We start from the raw sequence: 17549 nt of genomic DNA on the forward strand, positions 1-17549 counted from the left end.
AGACCAAAATAAATCTATAAGCATATAAGATGGGCCTTATGGAGGCCTTCAGAATGCCTGATTTTCATGAGGAACTTTGGAAATTAAAGAGACTCAGATGGGTTTCTATATTGGACTTGATTCTGTTTGAGACTGCCAGTGTAGAAGCAACTGTTTATCACATCTTAACTAGCCAGTGTCTTTGTTCAGAGTACATAGCATATGTTTCAAAGAGCTTAGATGTCTGCAAAAGCTGTAAGTTTAGGATTGAAATAGAGTATTAGTTTTAAGGTGACTGAGTGAACGCTGAGCTCAGATAGGGGCAGAAGGGACCGGAAGCCACACTCATTATGGTCGTAAGCTGACCAGATGCCCCTCGTTCTGAGCGAAGCCTCCGGCCTCCAGTCTGAGGTGAGCTGGGGTGTTCTGGCTGCCTTTCATTTCTGCGGCTCCTCCCTGTTCTCCTCAGAGCCCCCGGAGCTTCACCCCTCCTTTCTCTTCCTTTCGCTCCTCGTCTAGACCGCCCTCCTGCCTGTGCTCTCGGCAGCCAGATGCCCCTGTCCTTGTTCTGTCACTTACTCCCTGTTCTGTGCATCTTCTTCCTTTTTCCTGGTAAATACGGTCACTTCCTCTTTCCTAAAAGGCAGAAAGGTGTGCGCATTTACTGAGGACGCTTGTTACTACAGCAGGTCCCAGCCCATCCTGACTCAAAAGGCATGTATGTGCTTGTGTGAACTTCCTTGAGAAGCTCTCCCAGGCCCATATTTTTTTGTTTGTGTGTTTCTTAAAGACTTAAAACAGTGCACATTTATCCCCTCATGGTTGGTGTGGGCATCCAGGCATGGCCTCTCTGGGTCCTCCATCCCAGGCGTCTCTCAGTGTGCAGCCAGCGTGTGCTCTCCTCTGAGGGAGACTGGGGTGGGGTCCGTGTCCCAGCCTCCCATCGGTGGCAGGTCTCTGCTCCTCGGGGATGCAGTTCTTACTGCTGGTGGCTGAGGTCTTCCCACCTCGGACCTATGGTTTTGATCAGATTCACAAACTACCAGCCCCTTCCCCATACTGTTTCCTTGGCTCCATTTTGATCCATCCTTTGGTAAATTGCTTTCCCTGAAGAAGACTTTCTCTGAGCTCCTGGTGGCCCACTGGTTAGAATTCAGCAGTGTCACTGCTGCGGTCTGGTTCAGTCCCTGGTTGGGGCACTGTGTGGTGTGGCCGAAATATTTAAAAAATATTAAAAAGCAGCTCCAAGAAGACCTTCGTCATTTCTGTTAATTTACCAACGTCTACGAAAATGAAGTCCCTCCCCCTGGAAGGATACTAACTTACTGATGCCTCCTCAAGTACCAGCAAACCTCGGGGTGTGGGCACTGTCTTCCTGTCGTGGGTGAGGCCGCTGAGCGATGGTGGAGGCTGCTGCAGAGCCAGTGCCCTGGGCCCTGACCCACCCCTGCAGGGCCCTCGCCCCCCCACCCACTGCTGCTCTGCGCGTGCTTTTCCACCCAGCACACCTCGGCCCCTCCTCGTCAGCCGGCCTGCCGATGCTCTCTGCCCAGGACGCTTCCTACCTTCCTGCTCAGAGACCAGATTCATGTGTCCCCTCTTCCGTGAGTCACTGCCTGATCTTGTTCCCAACAATGTCTGCCACCCCTTCGGTGTGATTCCAGCACACGGCTTGTGGTCTGCCATGACACATTGTGCTTTGCCCATCTAGACAGCCTACCTGCCATGATGTCATTGCCCCTGAGTGTGGGGAACCTGTCTTACTGATTGTCCCCCTTGGGGTTTGACCCCTAGTGGGAACAGGATGTGGGAACAGTGAACCGGGGTCAGTCTGTGTTGGTCAGCTCCTCGTATGTGACGGGTTCAGCAGGGGAGCCCAGGGCTGCCTCTGCCTGCCCCTCCTGCCTCCCCGCACCCCCTGCCACCTGCCTGGCTGGATCACCCCTCTGCTCTGCCTTCCTCCTCTCAGCCTGTGACCTTGTCTTACCCAGCAGACAGGAAGCTCCAGGAGGGTAGAAGGCCAAGACATCCTGTTCACTTGTTCCCCATCTGGTACAGCACTTCACTCCAGAGCAGGCGCTCGGTAGTAGTTGCCGAAGAAGGGAGTGACTAAGTGAATGAATGGAGCAACTCAAGCGCAGTTTAATAGAGTATGAAGTCAAGTACTAGGTGGTATTTTGCAGACTTCTGTGTTAGAAAAGCACAGGTCACTGGAGGTCATCTAACAATTTGAAATAAGAGGAATCTTAAACTGTCTTAGGGTTAGCAAAGTGAATCACTGGATGGGAGACAAATCATTCTACTCTGGAAAGTAATACCAAACACTAGTCGTGAAAATTGGGGAAATTCTTTTCCACATCACATTTTTTTTTCAGGGATATATAAGATTACTTCCAAGTTTTGCAGCTTTTTTTTTTTTTTTAGAAATTAGAAGATGACTAAAAAAACAATGGTCATTTTGCTGAGCATGGAGTCTTAATTGACAAAGCTAGTGATCTAGAAAAACCTATGTTGGAAAATGTCACTTTATTATAGGCGTCTGCAAGTGCAGATGGGAAAACAGGTTTTTTTCTTTCTGCAGCAGATTCATTAAGTGTTTAGAAAGAAGTTCTCTGAGCACCGCCTTCCCCAGCCTGAGTAGCTTGAGACTAAATCTGAACCTTTGTCGTCTCGCGTCTGTTAGGAAGGAGGCGTATGCATTGCCCTTTATAGCAGACCCCGGGCCTCCATGCCAGCCTCTCTCAGCCTCTGCTCCTGGGCCCAAGAGCATCATCAGGAGTGTCCAGGTGACCGTCAGCTCCGAGACAGTCCAACCCCTGCCTGGCCAGAGAGATGCTCGTCGTGCCTTGCTGACCATCTCATCCCCCAGGTGGTGGTTCAGAGTCTCCACAGCCCTGAGCTGCCCCCAGGCTCCCCCGTTGCTGCTTTACTAAGAGAGAGCTCAGACCTGGTGACAGGCATTCCTCCTGTTCCTTGCTGTCTCCCTCTTAGTTTCTTTGTGTCTTCGCCTCCCTTGGTCTCTCTGAGGAGTCCTGGCCAGCAGTTAAGTCGAGCCCAGTGGCCCGTGCCCGGGGCTTGTGATATTGCTCTGGGTGCAGTCTTTCCATCCCCATCTTTCCTTCCTTCCTGGCTGTAGCCCCTGGGTTTACACAACGTCCCTGTGCCTCTGAGATAACGTCCTGTCCCCTCTGTCTTCACTTACGGCATCTGCCAAGAATATTCCACACTTGAGAGATCTTCAGGCCCCTGGGTCTGGGTGCTCCCACCGCCGGCAGCGCGCCCTGGTGGGTCCCGTTCGCCTGGCCTCCTGCCTGGGCCCTCCTGCCGCCCTGCCTGCTTGGCCTCCCTGAGTTCCTGCAGACCCGTCAGGCTCTCTTCCCCACGCTTCTCTCACTGCCGTTCCTGCCCCTGAGCAGCAGTGCTCCCCAACTTTCAGGGCTCTGGGTTAGGACTTAGCCCTGGTTTTCAAAACCCAGTTCTAAAATATTCTCTCATCTCTGACTATAATCAGAAGTCATCTTACGTCAAAAGGTGACTTAAGCTAATATATTCAATTCCTTGCTTTTGGCTCCAAGTGAGCAATTTGATAATTGCCTATTTTATAGGTAGTGATTAAAAGCTGTGCACTGGTTAAACTGTTCTCTCACTGGAAATCCGTTTTCAGATATTGACTGCTCCAACAAAATGGTGTTTAATGGTGTTATTCTCAGAAAGTGAGACAGCATTTTCTCTGATAAAAAAACGAGAATGAAATCCATCTCGTAACTATTGATCAGTAAAGCATTTAGTTACGGAAATATAAGGCAAGGAGTTTTTTTTTTGGTGGGAAAAGAAGTAGCTTTGCATTTTCTTGCTTTTCCTGCTGGGCTCTCAGTTGGCTGGTTCTCAGAGGTGGGAGCCAAGCAGAGTCTGGTGCAGACAACCTTGCACAACTTGATCAGCCCTTAAACCTTCTCAGTTTCATTCCCGGTTTTGTTTCAAGGTAGACTCTAATTCTACAGAAGAATTTTTCTTATGACTTCTTTTCCTTTAGAAATTTGAATGCCGGTAGAGAAATAGCTAATAAATACCAATGACATCTTAGTGCCACTTTCTTAATTTTTATTTTTTGATAGAACAGTCCTTGAAAGAGTTATGGACTCTTGAAACAAGAGTGAATTTTTTTTTTTATCAACTGAAGCGGAATATAAAATAATTTTCCTTAATCAAAAAGAAAGCTCTCAGCTAGTTTTCCCAAAGGCATGGGCATTTTAAATTATATTTGGTTAGTCAAGTGAGTTGTCTTGACTTAAACTGTGATAACATTCTACTGTGACTCTAATAAATTATAGCCTGTAATTCAGTTTATTGCAATTTTAATGGGGGTATTAGTTTTTTACCAAAAAATGTTAAAATGTTTGTTTTCTTTGTCAAATCTCAGGGTGCTATCTTTGCAAGTTCCCTTTTCCGAGGATACAGAAAGGTTCCTACACGTTTCTCAGCAGTAGTTCTCTGCCAGTGACACTGTGTTGTTCGCCTCTGCCTCCTCCTCCCTTCTCTCTCGGTCTGTCTGTCTGTCCCTCTCTCCTGGAGGTGTGGGGAGCTGTCCTGTGTGCCAGGCCGTGGGACAAGAGGCGTGTGCTCACCTCGTGTTCTGTGGCCTCCGTGCTGCTCCTCTTGGTTGTAATTTTGCTCTACTGACAGGGACGCAAAGAGACAGTGCTGGGGATTTTCTCTCTGACGGGCCCCTCTTGAACACAGTGTAAGTGTCAGAAAGGAAGGGATGGGAGGGTCCTGCGATGGAGTGGGGCCAGCACCCTCACCAGTGGCCGTGTTCTCTCTTTCACACCCCAGTGCCGTCGGGTGGTGGAGACGCCCTGATCTCAGCGCTGTGATCTCAGCCTCGCACCCTCACCACCTCCCTTGTGACCAGCAGCTGGCTATGTGCTGCAGGGACCTTTCCCCTAGATTCCGTTATCATTGGGGTTTACCAAAGCAAACTCACAGCAGCTGGTGACAAAGGAGCATACGTGATGTGTGGGCTCCTCTGACGTGCCTCAGAGTGTGCAGGTTCCAGAGGCTTGCTCAGTTGTGGGGACCCTCCTGAATCCTTCGGATCGACGCATTACATCAGAAGTTGGCCCATGTTTATCAGAATCCCAAGTCTGAAATATGTGAGTGCTCTGATTCCGTGGCACACCTCGGGGTTCGTTTCTCACCAGCTGCTTGTGACTTCTTCAATTTCCTTTAGGCTGAAAGGCAGAAAATTGAAGGGACCAAAGTTCATTTCTAACACCATGACAACTAGAATTGAAAGTAGCCCAAAGAGATAGTGCCTGTGTAAGAACTTGGAGATAATACTGGCTTAATGATTGATTAAAGCTGTGGGGTGTCTTAGAGGCTGTTCAGAGTTATCATGAAATGATAGGGGTTCCAGATAACGTGGCATTGGAAGTTGTCGGGTCACCGATGTGGCATAATTTTAACGAACAAAAAAATACCAGACAGTGAATTCCAAATATGACCCCTATGTTTTAAAATGTATTGAAGGAAAAGAGTATACATCTCTACATGTATTTGGTACACGTGTGCTTTCTGGAACCAGGGTTCTTCACGTCCAGAATGACCAGGGAATTGGGCTAGATGATCTCTAAGTCAAGCTGGGTCTGAGAATTCATGACTGTAGATAATGACTTTAAATATGGTTTCCTTTCTGGTAATTTGGAAATAATAGATTCAGTCTTAGTTTTGCTAATATTGCCTGCCTCTAAGCTTTGTAACGGAGAAGGCAGTGGCACCCCATTCCAATACTCTTGCCTGGGGAATCCCATGGACGGAGGAGCCTGGTAGGCTTCAGTCTGTGGGGTCGCTAAGAGTCGGACACGACTGAGCGACTTCACTTTCACTTTTCACTTTCATGCACTGGAGAAGGAAATGGCAACCCACTCCAGTGTTCTTGCCTGGAGAATCCCAGGGACAGGGGAGCCTGGTGGGCTGCCATCTATGGGGTCGCACAGAGTCGGACGCGACTGAAACGATTTAGCAGCAGCAAGCTTTTTAATGTCCTTAAAACATCTCTGTGCTTGTGCTGAACCTTTTTAAACTTTATTATTCATTTCCTCGTCTGGCTGTGCTGGGTCTTTGTCCCTGCGTGGGCTTTCTCTAGTTGTGGCTGGCGGGGGCTGCTCTCCAGTTGCGGTGCACAAGCTTCTTGTTGCAGTACCTTCTCTCACTGCGGAGCGCAGGCTGGCTCTAGGCACACCTGCTTCACTAGCTCGGGCTCCCGGGCTCTAGAGCACAGGTTCAGTGGTTGTGGTGTCTGGGCTTGCTCCATGGCAGGTGGGATCTTCCTGGATCAGAGATTGATCCTGTGTCTCCTGAATTTTGGCAGGCGATTCTTTACCCACTGAGCCACCAGGGAAGCCCTCTGTGCTGCATTTTAAATGAGAGCAATATTTATCAAGGGTTTATAGCATTTCAACAAGAAAAAGTGTATTTACTGTATCAGAACTTAAACTTAATTTATAAAAGTGTGACAGCTGATTATTCTATGTCTTTCGGTAAACTCCAGAAAACTATTGCCTGGCCATTATCCCGTCCCTGTCATTTATTAACTGGGTAATAACCTTGGACACACTGTTGATTTCTCTGTCCCTCAGTTTTTGCAGCAATAGAGTGGGCCCAATAATAGTGCCTATTTCCTAGGAAGCAAGATGATTAAATTATATAGTACATGGCAAGTTCACAAGAGTTCCTTGCACTGAATGCTTAGCAAATTGTGGTGGTGAATAGCATCACCAACTAAATGGATAAGAATTGGAGCAAACTCTGAGAACTAGTGGACAGAGGAGGACAGAGGAGCCCGGCGTGCTGCAGTCTGGAGTTGCAAAGAGCCAGAGACGACCTAGCGACTGGACGACAGTCCCTCCCTCCTTCCTTTTCAGTTCCTCTGACTCTGACCTTTTCTGGGACAAGGTCTGTTTCCATCTCTGAATGTCAGTCCAGAATATGGGCTTCATTGTGGTGGTCAGAATTCTCTCCTCTTATGAATGCCTGGTGACTCCGATCATGCTAGCTTGATTTACTTAGAGTCCACAGACTCTATCCTGAATTGTTAAAATCTAAAGTAGCTGAAATAAAAAGTAGAATACTGTGAAGCTGATGATAAATAATTCTAGCCTGCTTTTTTGATGCAGGTATATTCATCTAAAATGATAGCTGCTTTTTACCATTCTGTTTGTTTCTGGTTTCTTTAGTGATAAGTTGAGAAGTTGCAAATATTGCTTTGGAGTTGTTATCTTTTTGCAGACCAGAAAAGAGGTACGATCATGGTTTAGAGTCGTTAAGTTGATCTGTAGATTGAGGTATTTAGGGGAGAGGAGTGTCAAAGGCAAAGAAGCCAAAAGATTTAAGAGCTTAGAAGACAGAGGTCTCTTGTCTGGCCCCTTTTTCAGATTCACAGGCTCGGGGTCAGGTCATTTGAGGTGACCAGGAAGGACAGTGCTGTTTAAAGATGTACCTCTGCTGGGGTGCTTTGGAGTGTGCTGGAGGGACATTTGTTGACCATTTGGAACAGGGAACAGCTGGGCTTGGTCCATTTTGCTCCTCAGTGGGTTCTTGTTTTTTAATTGGAGTACAGCTGCTTTATAATGTTGTGTTGGTTTCTGCTGTAGAGCGAAGTGAATCAGTTATATGTATACATGTATCTCCTCCGTTTTGAACCTCCCTCCCACCCCTCTGGGTCATCCCAGAGCACCAAGCTGAGCTCCCTGTGCTATACAGCAGCTTCCCTCTATCGATCTGCTTTACACGTGGGAGTGTGTATATGTGAGTCCTGGCCTCCTAGTTCATCCTGATCCCCTTTGCACCCTTCCCGTATCATCACGTCCGTTCTCTACATCTGTGCCTCTGTTCCTGCCCTGCAAGTAAGTTCATCTGAACCATTTTTTTAGATTCCACAGATTTTTAAAGTAGAGCTTTCTCGAGTAAATGTGTTTGAAGATAGATATGGGGAAAACAAAAAATAGAGAAGATCCTTTGGCCCTATTGTAGAAAAATACTCCATTCATAAGAGATGGAATACAGAAGCGAGGAAACCCAGACCTGCTTCTCTGGAAGCGTGTGGGCGGTTTCTCTGGGTGGTAGGGGTGCCCATGGGGCACGGCCCTCTGAAGAGGAACTTGGAGACCAGATATCCCAGGGCTGTAATCTGGTCACAGCCAACTTGCCTGGCAACCCTGGTGCTGCCTCTCGTCTGTTCACTTGTCATGGAGGCCACAGTGGGTTCATGCAGAAGAAATCCTGTAAGCACCATGACAGCTCCCCCTGCTGCCCAGGGCAAAGGGCAGGTGGAGTGTTTGCCTCTCACCAGGGTGGGCAGGCAGTGAGGCGCCCGCAGGACACTGGGGATCCCCAAGTGGTCAGACAAGAGACGGCCCCTGCCCCCCATGCCTCCTTGGGCCAAGAAACATAAACCAAATGTGCACATATGTGTGTGTACACACACACACACACGCACGCACGCGCGCGCGCGTGCACGGTGGGAGAAGGGCACAGGGCTGGGCCGACACAGCGGGGATGCCTGGGGGTGGAGGGAGGGTGTCTGGGCTGTTACTTCTGGCTTCACCTTTCTTTTAAAGCCGCTTATCTGACTGCTGCCAGGCAAGTCCCCCTGAGAGTGGTGACAGCATCTGCCTCTCAGAGTGCTGTGCACCTCAAGGCAGACAGTAAAGACAATGTGTGTTGAATTTCTAGCCCTAACCTGTTCGTCTCTTTTTGGAGTCAGTGAATATTTGTTGAGTGAACAAATGATTGACAGTCAAAGTATAGATTGATTATGACTAAATTTGATTCATGGCCGATTGCCCCTCTTCAGGGAATACAAATGGTAACCAATAAAGTTTTTAAACAGGCATATTTTTTGCAGTGTTTTGTAGATTTCAGTTTAATCTAAACTGGATGTAGGTTATAGATTTCAGTGTTTCAATTAAAAAAAATTCTTCCATTGTAAAGTAATTTTATAAATTTATGGAACAGTGTTGATGTTTCTCCACTAATCTCATTTTCTTAATTAAATAAAATTTTTAATTTTAGGGTAATACATATTTGCCATAGAAATTATATATATATATATAAGCAAAAAGCAAGCGGTTTAAATTTAATGTGTATTGATATATTTATTTGATCGTATTGAGTTCAGAGAACTTTATGATGAAAAATTCCCTAAAGAGTTGGATGTAATGTGTGTTTAAAAATAAAAGTCTTAAAAATTGATTTTTTTCCTTCAAGAGCCAAATGTATGAACCAGGCGTGCTTTGATTCTGATTTATGGTCATCAAAACTAAATTCTAGATTCAATAGATATTTTGCAATTTGTCATTCTGTTAAACTGTGTTATATCCACTTAGAAAATGAAATATGAGCAGGAGGGTTGACGGACCTACTAGAAATCGCTGCCTGACACGCTGCTTCTAATTAGCCTGCTTTTGGAGCTAGAAGGGGAACCTCAGTGTTCTAAGTGTAAAATTTCCTTCTTCTCCTCCCTGTCCCCTGCCTTTTAGTATGTATGCCAAATACAACCTGTGACGTATTATAGTTGGAAAGTTCTAATTGCTTGCTGCTATGGTTTTTAATCAGAGCAAACTAGGTGCAATTTCTAAATTGTATTTGGTCATTCTTGATACTACAGAACCGTTAATAAGTCGCTGAACTACCGTATATATTTTTCAAATTAACAATTGATAATATATTATAGCAGGCTATACATTTTTAAAAATACAGTATTTAGGAGTCTTTTTTTTTGAACTGTGCTACTTTTAATATATTTAAATGCCTCATGGAAGGTGATTATTAAATGTATTCAACTCAGTTTCCATATAAAAACTGGTTAAGGTTAGAGATGAGTATTTTTTAGAAAAGTAAAGATCTAGTTTTAGAGAAGTGTTTATGTCCTAGAGACCATTTGTGTGTTTTAATCCTTTTTTTTTTTTTTAAATTTCCTTAGAGGATGTTGAATCTTTCTTCCAGATAAATGTGTGTTTGTGTTTTTTAAAGAATTGTTTTAGGAAATACCTCTCCATGTAGTTCTGAAAGTGCTTATCTTTATTTTTGAAATGTTTACTGTCAAATGTTAAAAACAAAAACCAACTTTAACTCGAAGGTATTTTGTTTCATGTGCAGAGCTGTTTCAGAACCGTTTCACATACGAGATGCTTTTGAATTAGGAATTCACATAATGATGAATTCTGCTTATTTTGCTTCTCTGCAAAGGTTTGTTGTGTGAGCTTAAAATAAGACTGCAGCTGATTCGTGCAGCACATATTAACTGTTTATTTAGTTTTAAGTACATGACTGTATCTTTCATTTCTGATCAACCTGAGGAATTTGCATGCTACACAGCAGCCATCTTCTTTTATACTTTATTAAATATCTGTCAATTATAAATATCAAGGTTTTACATTAATGTCAAGATAGTACATCAAAAATTCATGGAATATGTGACTTTTTCCAAGGGTATTTAATACTTAATGCATTTGTGTCATTTTTCTTTCTAGAGATATTGACAGGTTTTATTAAGTGTTTGTTAGGGAGATTTCATTTTTATCAAGGGACTATAAAGAGAAGCTGCATGCTAAATCAATTTTTTAAAGCCAGAATATTGTTCATTTTTTTCATATTCAAACTCTTGTAATCCATAGGTTTTTTATTTAAATTTCTTCTTGGTGTATTTTTGTTTTATGTGAGTGATAGTTCAAGACAGAACTTTAATAAGGATGAAATATGCTGACTGTAGTGATTTTTAATTTCCTTAAGCATAGCTACCAGACCCATGCAATATGGTAAATTCTTCAAAATGTCATACTTACATATTTAGCAATATTACTTCTTTTTATTGAAGCCAAACAAACGATTTTAGATATTAATCTTTCCCAAACACAGTGATTATTTTGTACTAGGTACAGTATTATTGTGTCTCATCTGGAACGCCTCCTCCGCTAGAAAAGGGACTGGGGAGGGCTTCCCTGGGCTGCTGGGCTTGACATAAGCCAACAAGAATCCTCTTTTAACAGTGAGCTCTGTAGGGCTTCAGGTCTCACCATGAGCTGCAGCAACTGTTCATATCTCAACTTCGAATATTTATAATGCATAAGAAAGTGAAAATATCAATCACTTTAAAAGTCTGCAGAAAATCTATGGCTGGTTTCTAAACTGTGTTTATGGGGCCACTGTTGTCCAAGCCAGACAGCCCCTCACCATCCAGTGTGTAGATAGGTACATCCTGGAAACAGCTATCTCAACTTAAATCAATTAGCCACATTTTCTGCTTTCATTTAGATTTCTGTTTTTAAGGTACACGTTAGGACTGTCTTCTACTGGAGATAAACAAAACTGTTATAGGATTTTGGTCTATAAAGTGAGAAATGTTCAGTTATCCTCCCCATAGAGTATAAGCATAGCAAGTTTCATCCAAGAACATTTTTAGGAACTTGCAAGTAACTTCAGATTAATATTGTAATTTTTGGAAGATGTATTTTTAAACCTTGAGACTTAATGTGTTAAAAAAAAAAATCTGTCCAGAGTTTAAACAATGTCTGGAATAGACACATGTCTTATTCCTGTTTATTTTTTCAGGGTGTGTGAAAATACTTATATTTAAAGTTAAATGCTTTTAACCCATGCAAATTATTTCAGTGTTTGAATGTTTTAAGATTCTTATAAAACTATTATATAATAATCTAAAGGGGCAGGTTAGATTTTTTATTTTTAACAAACCAAATTTCTCTTGAGTGAAGCTGAGCTAGTAACCACACTGGATAAACCCAGTTTGGGTTTAGGATAAGTGGCTCTGAAGGCCTCACACCCTGAGAAGTACTGTTAATTCAAGAACCCTGCAGCTCTAATGTATTCCACTAGGATGCCAGTAGGTGGCGCTGGTGTCACAGTAGTGAGAGCCCCATTGAAGTGGCAGTTACTTGCCTTTCCCTATAGCCTCAAATTCCACTTCAGTCTGTTAAGTGAATGTGTTTGGCAGAATATAAATATTTTTTTAAACCAGAATTACGTATAGTGGGCACACCTTATTTTTTAAGCACATAGGAACAACTGTTTCTAAGAGATTCTGCAAATATTACGTAACTCTACAGCGAAAATAATCTTCAAAATTAATCTGCAGAAAGCATTTGCACATTTTTTTTCCCTTGAGTTTTCTTTACCACTGTCAGGACAGTGAACATGAACTTGTATTTTTGGTGAGAAATGTATATAAATAGTGGGAAGGGAGACATTTTTGAGAGTTAATTTTCCATCTTTTTGGCCCTTAGGGAGGTGGCCCTTGTTTGGAGAGTTTTCGTAGAGTCCAAAGCTATTTAAAGATGTTTGAGTGTCTGGAGCATTCTTCCTCAAGTTATTGTGATATTCAGCGTTCTAATTTTGAAAACTCATCTTTCTCCAATAAGTCAAACTTTTTGAGGGGGAGGGGTGAAATTTTTAATACTTATGGTTTTAGCGTTGGAATTTACCAACTTTGAACATAGTGCATTACACAGGTTAAATGAACTTAAAATATTTTAAAATAACAAAAGCAGCAATGCTTTCCCACCTCCTAGAGTTTGAGGAGAGATGGGCTGTGCCACATTTCTAGTGTGTCAGACTATGAGAAACTTCATTTCATTATAAGTGAAAGGAAATTCTAGCAATAGAATTCTCTTTCTTTAAAATTTGGAAGCTTTTCTGTGATACTTATCACAGTTTGGGGTATAGGGAAGTTCTATCTGCTGAATTTGTACTTTTATGAGAAAAAAACGCGAGCACCGTTGTGGTCAAGTTCCATAATTAAATGGAAAGCATCTTTAGGAGTCTTGAAGCACAGCCTTACATTTCATCTATTCAAAGAAGAGGTAATGAGAAGCTTCTCCTCCCATCTTTGTTGTGCTTGAACCAGAAACAGGATCGCTTCATCTTCCTACTTAGAAAATGCAGCAAGATAATGCCCCTGGGCAATAGGTTATTTTTATGTTAAATTGTATCTTCTTTAATTTCATTTTTATTATTATCACATTTTTATTATCACAACATCACAATATTGTGTGACTGTATTTCCTTATGTTGACTTTTCTTCCAAAGGGTTAAAACTGAGTTGAGGGTTAGAGGGGAGAAGCAGGCACCTGGGAGCTAGCACCCAATTGGCAGCCTCTTGTAATATATAATTTGCCTAAAATTGCGCGCGGAGCACCAGCTTTTGTTTTTTAATTGATTTACGGTTTGAGCCACTTTTGCCTCATTCGCCCCCTGTCCTGCGTGCCGGTGCCAGTGAGTACATTACAGTGAGCCGTGATAAATTGCCGTGCACTTGTGATGCTAGTGCGTCAAGAGTAAAAACAGCATGCTACGTGGGGCTTCATGCATTAACAGCGGTGCAGAGACAGTGCAGCCGATTGCACGGGTGCCTCAGAAATCACCATTTGCTCATTTGATCACTTACTGCAATCTGTCTATCAGCCTGTAATGGAAACCAGAGATTAAAATTATACCGTTAAAGCTTTTAATTTCTTAATCGAGACAAAGTTTTTTAAGTGCTCGAAAGGTCTAAGGTGTGTGTGGGGAGAGTATTATGGAGCGAGAACCTGAGATGTTTAAAATTTTCTCCAGTGTGTGAAATTTGGGATATTTTTATCAAGTCATCTTTTGTCTAGAGGAAAAAAAAAGTGAAGTTTAAATGTGCCGATTTGTTTGTAAAATTTAATTCATAATTTACAGAACTGTATTTTTTCTTGATTTTCTGTATTTGAGCTGCATCTGCCATGTGTGTGATGCATTTGCACATAACAAGTTGATTTCCTTCTAAATGATTTTAAGTCAGAGATTAATGAGAGAAGTTTCAGTTTATTCGAGTACCTTTAATTGCTCCTTTTACTGAGGTAAGAAGAGCTTTGGACTCTTCATAAGGGCTGTCCAGCACAGTATGGGACAGGATGTGGAGGCAGGTGGGACCTGACTTGGGCTCTGGGTTTCTGTGTTGATCAGATACTCACCGTGTGGGTGTGCCTACCTTTTGTAAACTCAGTCCACCTTAAATTTTATTTGTGTGCCTTGTCTGTGGGCCCTGGTATCAGAATACAAGCAGCAGATTTATGGCGGCTGCTGGGCACAACAAATTAAGTTGACAGTGATGTATGAGCGCATAATAGCACGATGAGCCCTCAGTAGCGCGGCTGGACGCCTCCTGCTTCATTTGGCTCTTGTTAGGATCCGTTAGGCAGCTAAATAATGAAATTCTGCTGACTGATTTCTGTCTTCCCTTTTTCTGTTTTCACCTCTGCTTTCTAAAACTTCCTCATTCCCAGACCCATCCTCATGCCCACAAACTGCCCTTGAAGGACTCCTTCACTTACGAGGACTACAGGTTGGTGTGTGGGAGGGTGATGGGGGGGAGGGTGTGTATGTGGATGAGGCATGTGCTGGAGGGTGGTTCCTAAGTGAATTTGGGGTCTCAGAAGTGCAAAGAGCTTTGATAAGAAGTGGTTTGCATGACCATTTAAAGCCTTTTAAAAAAAGAAGTCTTTCCCAAGTTACCCCGGACAGCTGGGGTAAGTAGCTGCATTTTCATAGCCATGTGGAAATTTCCACTAACCTGTATTGGTGGGTATTAGTTGTTGTAGCCAAGTGTTGCCTGAGATTAACATTAGTGTGGGGAGGTCCTGGGGATCTTTTTTCTAAGTAGACTATTTTAGTGCTTTGAAGTAGGGGCTTTTTTTTTTTTTTTAAACAAAAAGATTCAGTGTAGTGCACAGCATAGTAAAAAATAGCATTCCACATTTTGAAGCATTCTTAGAGGCTTTCTGATCAGAAAGGAGTTACATTGCTTGCTTTTCACTGAGGCTCCAAGTAGGAACAGTCAGCGTTTGTGTGAAAGAGGCCTGGGGTCCCCCTGGCCGCCCAGCTCGGGACCTGCAGGGGACCGGCCAGCCCTGGTCTCAGCCAGCCCTCCTTCCAGGCCACTTTCTCCCCCAGAAACACCCCCCACCCTTAACCGCTGACTCCTTGATTGCCCTTGGCTTTCTTTCCTTCCATACCCGTACCGCACCCCGCGCCCCCCCCCCCCCAACTCTAAAAGTAAATTGTAAATGACGACGAAGGTGGCCACTTGTCACCTTTGCAACTTAGGAAAGGATTTTGAGAAGTCAGGTACCTGTGACTGCCCTGGGCTCTCTGATGTGCCCGCCCTAATCAGCCTCTTTTCTTCGGATTATTGCAGGTGGGCGGTCTCTTCCGTTATGACTCGACAAAACCAGATTCCCACGGAGGACGGCTCCCGGGTGACCCTCGCGCTTATACCCCTGTGGGACATGTGCAACCACACCAGCGGCCTGGTGAGCACCCACCGCCCGGGTCGTGTGTGGTTGGAACGGGGCGGGCTGCCTCAGGTCACTCTCCCCACCGCCCCTCCTGGGTCGTATAGTCGGGACGGCGCGGGCTGCCTCGACCTCCCCTCCCAGAGGAGCAAATGGAACCAAACCTGCCACCTGCCCTGCCCCCCTTGAGTAGAGGCTAAGGGTTTTCTCCCTGTGTTTATTACTTAATCCTGAAAACGGGAGTCTTATGTCAGTTTCAGAAGCCACAATGAACAGCATTTATGTGCTAAGCCTAGACATACATTTTCTTATCTAAGGACCACAGGCTAAACCAAAGTTTCTTTTTCCTGATTCTTTTCAAAATACTGGTTTATTAAAAAAAAAAGAAACCTATCTTCTTCCTGCTGTTTGCTTCTGTGTTGCTGGTTTTCTGTCCTTGCTGACTGATTTCCAGTTCTTTAAGCTTCTCTGATTCTCTTCTGTTCCCTGGCCCACTCCTTCAGCTGATGGGTGGACATGTCCTTGGCCCCCTCGATTAACCTGGTGTTAATTGTCCTGGTGCCCCTGCCGTTGGGGTGGGGGAGGTGTACTTGGCCTCAGAGGACGCTAAGGAGACAGAGAGATGCCATGATGATGGTTAGTCAGGACGCGCAGAGGAGCCTGCCTCTGTGGCTCAGCGTGCTTTCAGCCGTGAGCCACAGAAGAGAGTGCTGCTCCGTGCAGAGATGGTGTCTGAGAGAGGTTTCCTGAAATCAGTGTCGGAAAGATAGTTAACTTCAGGATGTTTTGAACTTGTATGTTATAATCATATACTGGTTTGATTAGCATTTTGTTCATCTTTTCTCACTGTCAGCTTTCTTTGTTATTATTAGCAGTATTATAAATAGATTAGAAAAATGCTGCAAATGAATATTTTACATGTAATTCCACAAAATGGCCAGAACACATGTAACATTTGCCAAACACTTAAGATAGAACACCCTAGTGCTAATCTGGGAAGGTCTAACAGCCAGTACACTCTCAAACTGTAGAGAAGAAATAACGAGACTTTTTAATTGTGCTTTCGCCTTAATTTAGATATGCTTAATTAGCCGTTTTGAGGTGTTCTTAGCATATTTTATCATTTATTTTCATTAATAAATAAAATTTTAGATTTTACTCTTTTCCTTTTCTTTCAGAGCTGTTTTGAACTGATCATCATATTGAAGTTTTAAAAATTTTCAAGTAGCTTTTAATCTTTGGCTGTAGCATTTTTGTTTTTCTTCTTTTGGATTAAGACGTTGGTTCCTAGACTTGATTGATTGTTGGGGTTTATTCTTTTCTTTCCAAAATGTAAGAAGCACACATTTATTGTAAACAAAATCTGTGAAACAGAGCAGAAGCCTCTGCAAGGTGAGACTCAGGGTCTCTGCTGGTCCCAGGCCCCGTGGTCTGCTCCACTCGGTGGCTCCTGGGCAGCTGGCCGCTGGCTTCCTGAGAATCTCTCCATGCCTTTGCCTCTTCACACGCTCACACACAGACTGGTTTTATGTTGCTTTCATGTACACTACTCACATTTCCCCCCTAAAAGTTAAAAAAAAAGTTTATCTCGTAATAAAATTACTGAATTGATGATGACTGCTCATGCTGTCTTTTTCTACACTATTCGCCAAATCTTTAAGCCACCGCAGCCCGGGGAGGAGCACTGCTGACCTTGAGAAGGCTCATGTGAGATGTTAGTACTTTTCCTTCCAGTGGTTACTTTCTCCACATACTTAATTCTTTCTGCTGCACCTTTGTTGAACTGTTTGCCATCGTAATTGTAAGACTTCATGGGAAATTCTGTCTGGGAGGATTTCAGAATCTATTTTAACACTGTGAAGTTGCATGTCATACATCTGAACAGTTAATCTCTTTTTTAAAGTGAGGTATTTTAAATTAAGGCTCAGCTTTTCAGACAGTAGATTTCTTCTCTGTGTGTGTCTGTCCTGACAGCCGTTGTCTGTCTGATCTGGTTGCTACTGAGGGAGGAGACAGAAATCAGTAACCGGGCAACGCCGTGCGCTTCTGACAGCGTGCCTGTACCTGGGTACGGGGGCGGGAATGGGAGAGTCAGGTTCTGTGACAGTGATTCCAAGCCAGCAGCAGCGAGGAAGGTCGTGAGGAAGGAAGGGGCTGGCTGGGTGGCTGCCCCGGGCTGGCCGGAGTCTGGCGCAGGGAACCACTCCCATCCGCTGGGAGAAGCACACAGACAAGGCTCCA

General features: G+C 43.9%; 1 protein-coding gene across 3 annotated transcripts in view; it reads left to right on the top strand.

Annotated features, from left to right (window-relative positions):
• Window positions 1-17549, top strand: part of SETD3 (SET domain containing 3, actin histidine methyltransferase) — a 76878-nt gene that overhangs the window by 47987 nt on the left and 11342 nt on the right. For all 3 annotated transcript variants that reach the window (XM_040256964.1, XM_040256966.1, XM_040256965.1), the window contains exons 7-8: window positions 14301-14359; window positions 15212-15326. In XM_040256964.1, coding sequence (XP_040112898.1) covers window positions 14301-14359; window positions 15212-15326 — 174 coding nt within the window. The remainder of the gene's footprint in view (window positions 1-14300; window positions 14360-15211; window positions 15327-17549) is intronic.

This window comes from Oryx dammah, unplaced genomic scaffold (genome assembly GCF_014754425.2).
Source record: "Oryx dammah isolate SB20612 unplaced genomic scaffold, SCBI_Odam_1.1 HiC_scaffold_16, whole genome shotgun sequence".
NCBI lineage: Eukaryota > Metazoa > Chordata > Mammalia > Artiodactyla > Bovidae > Oryx > Oryx dammah.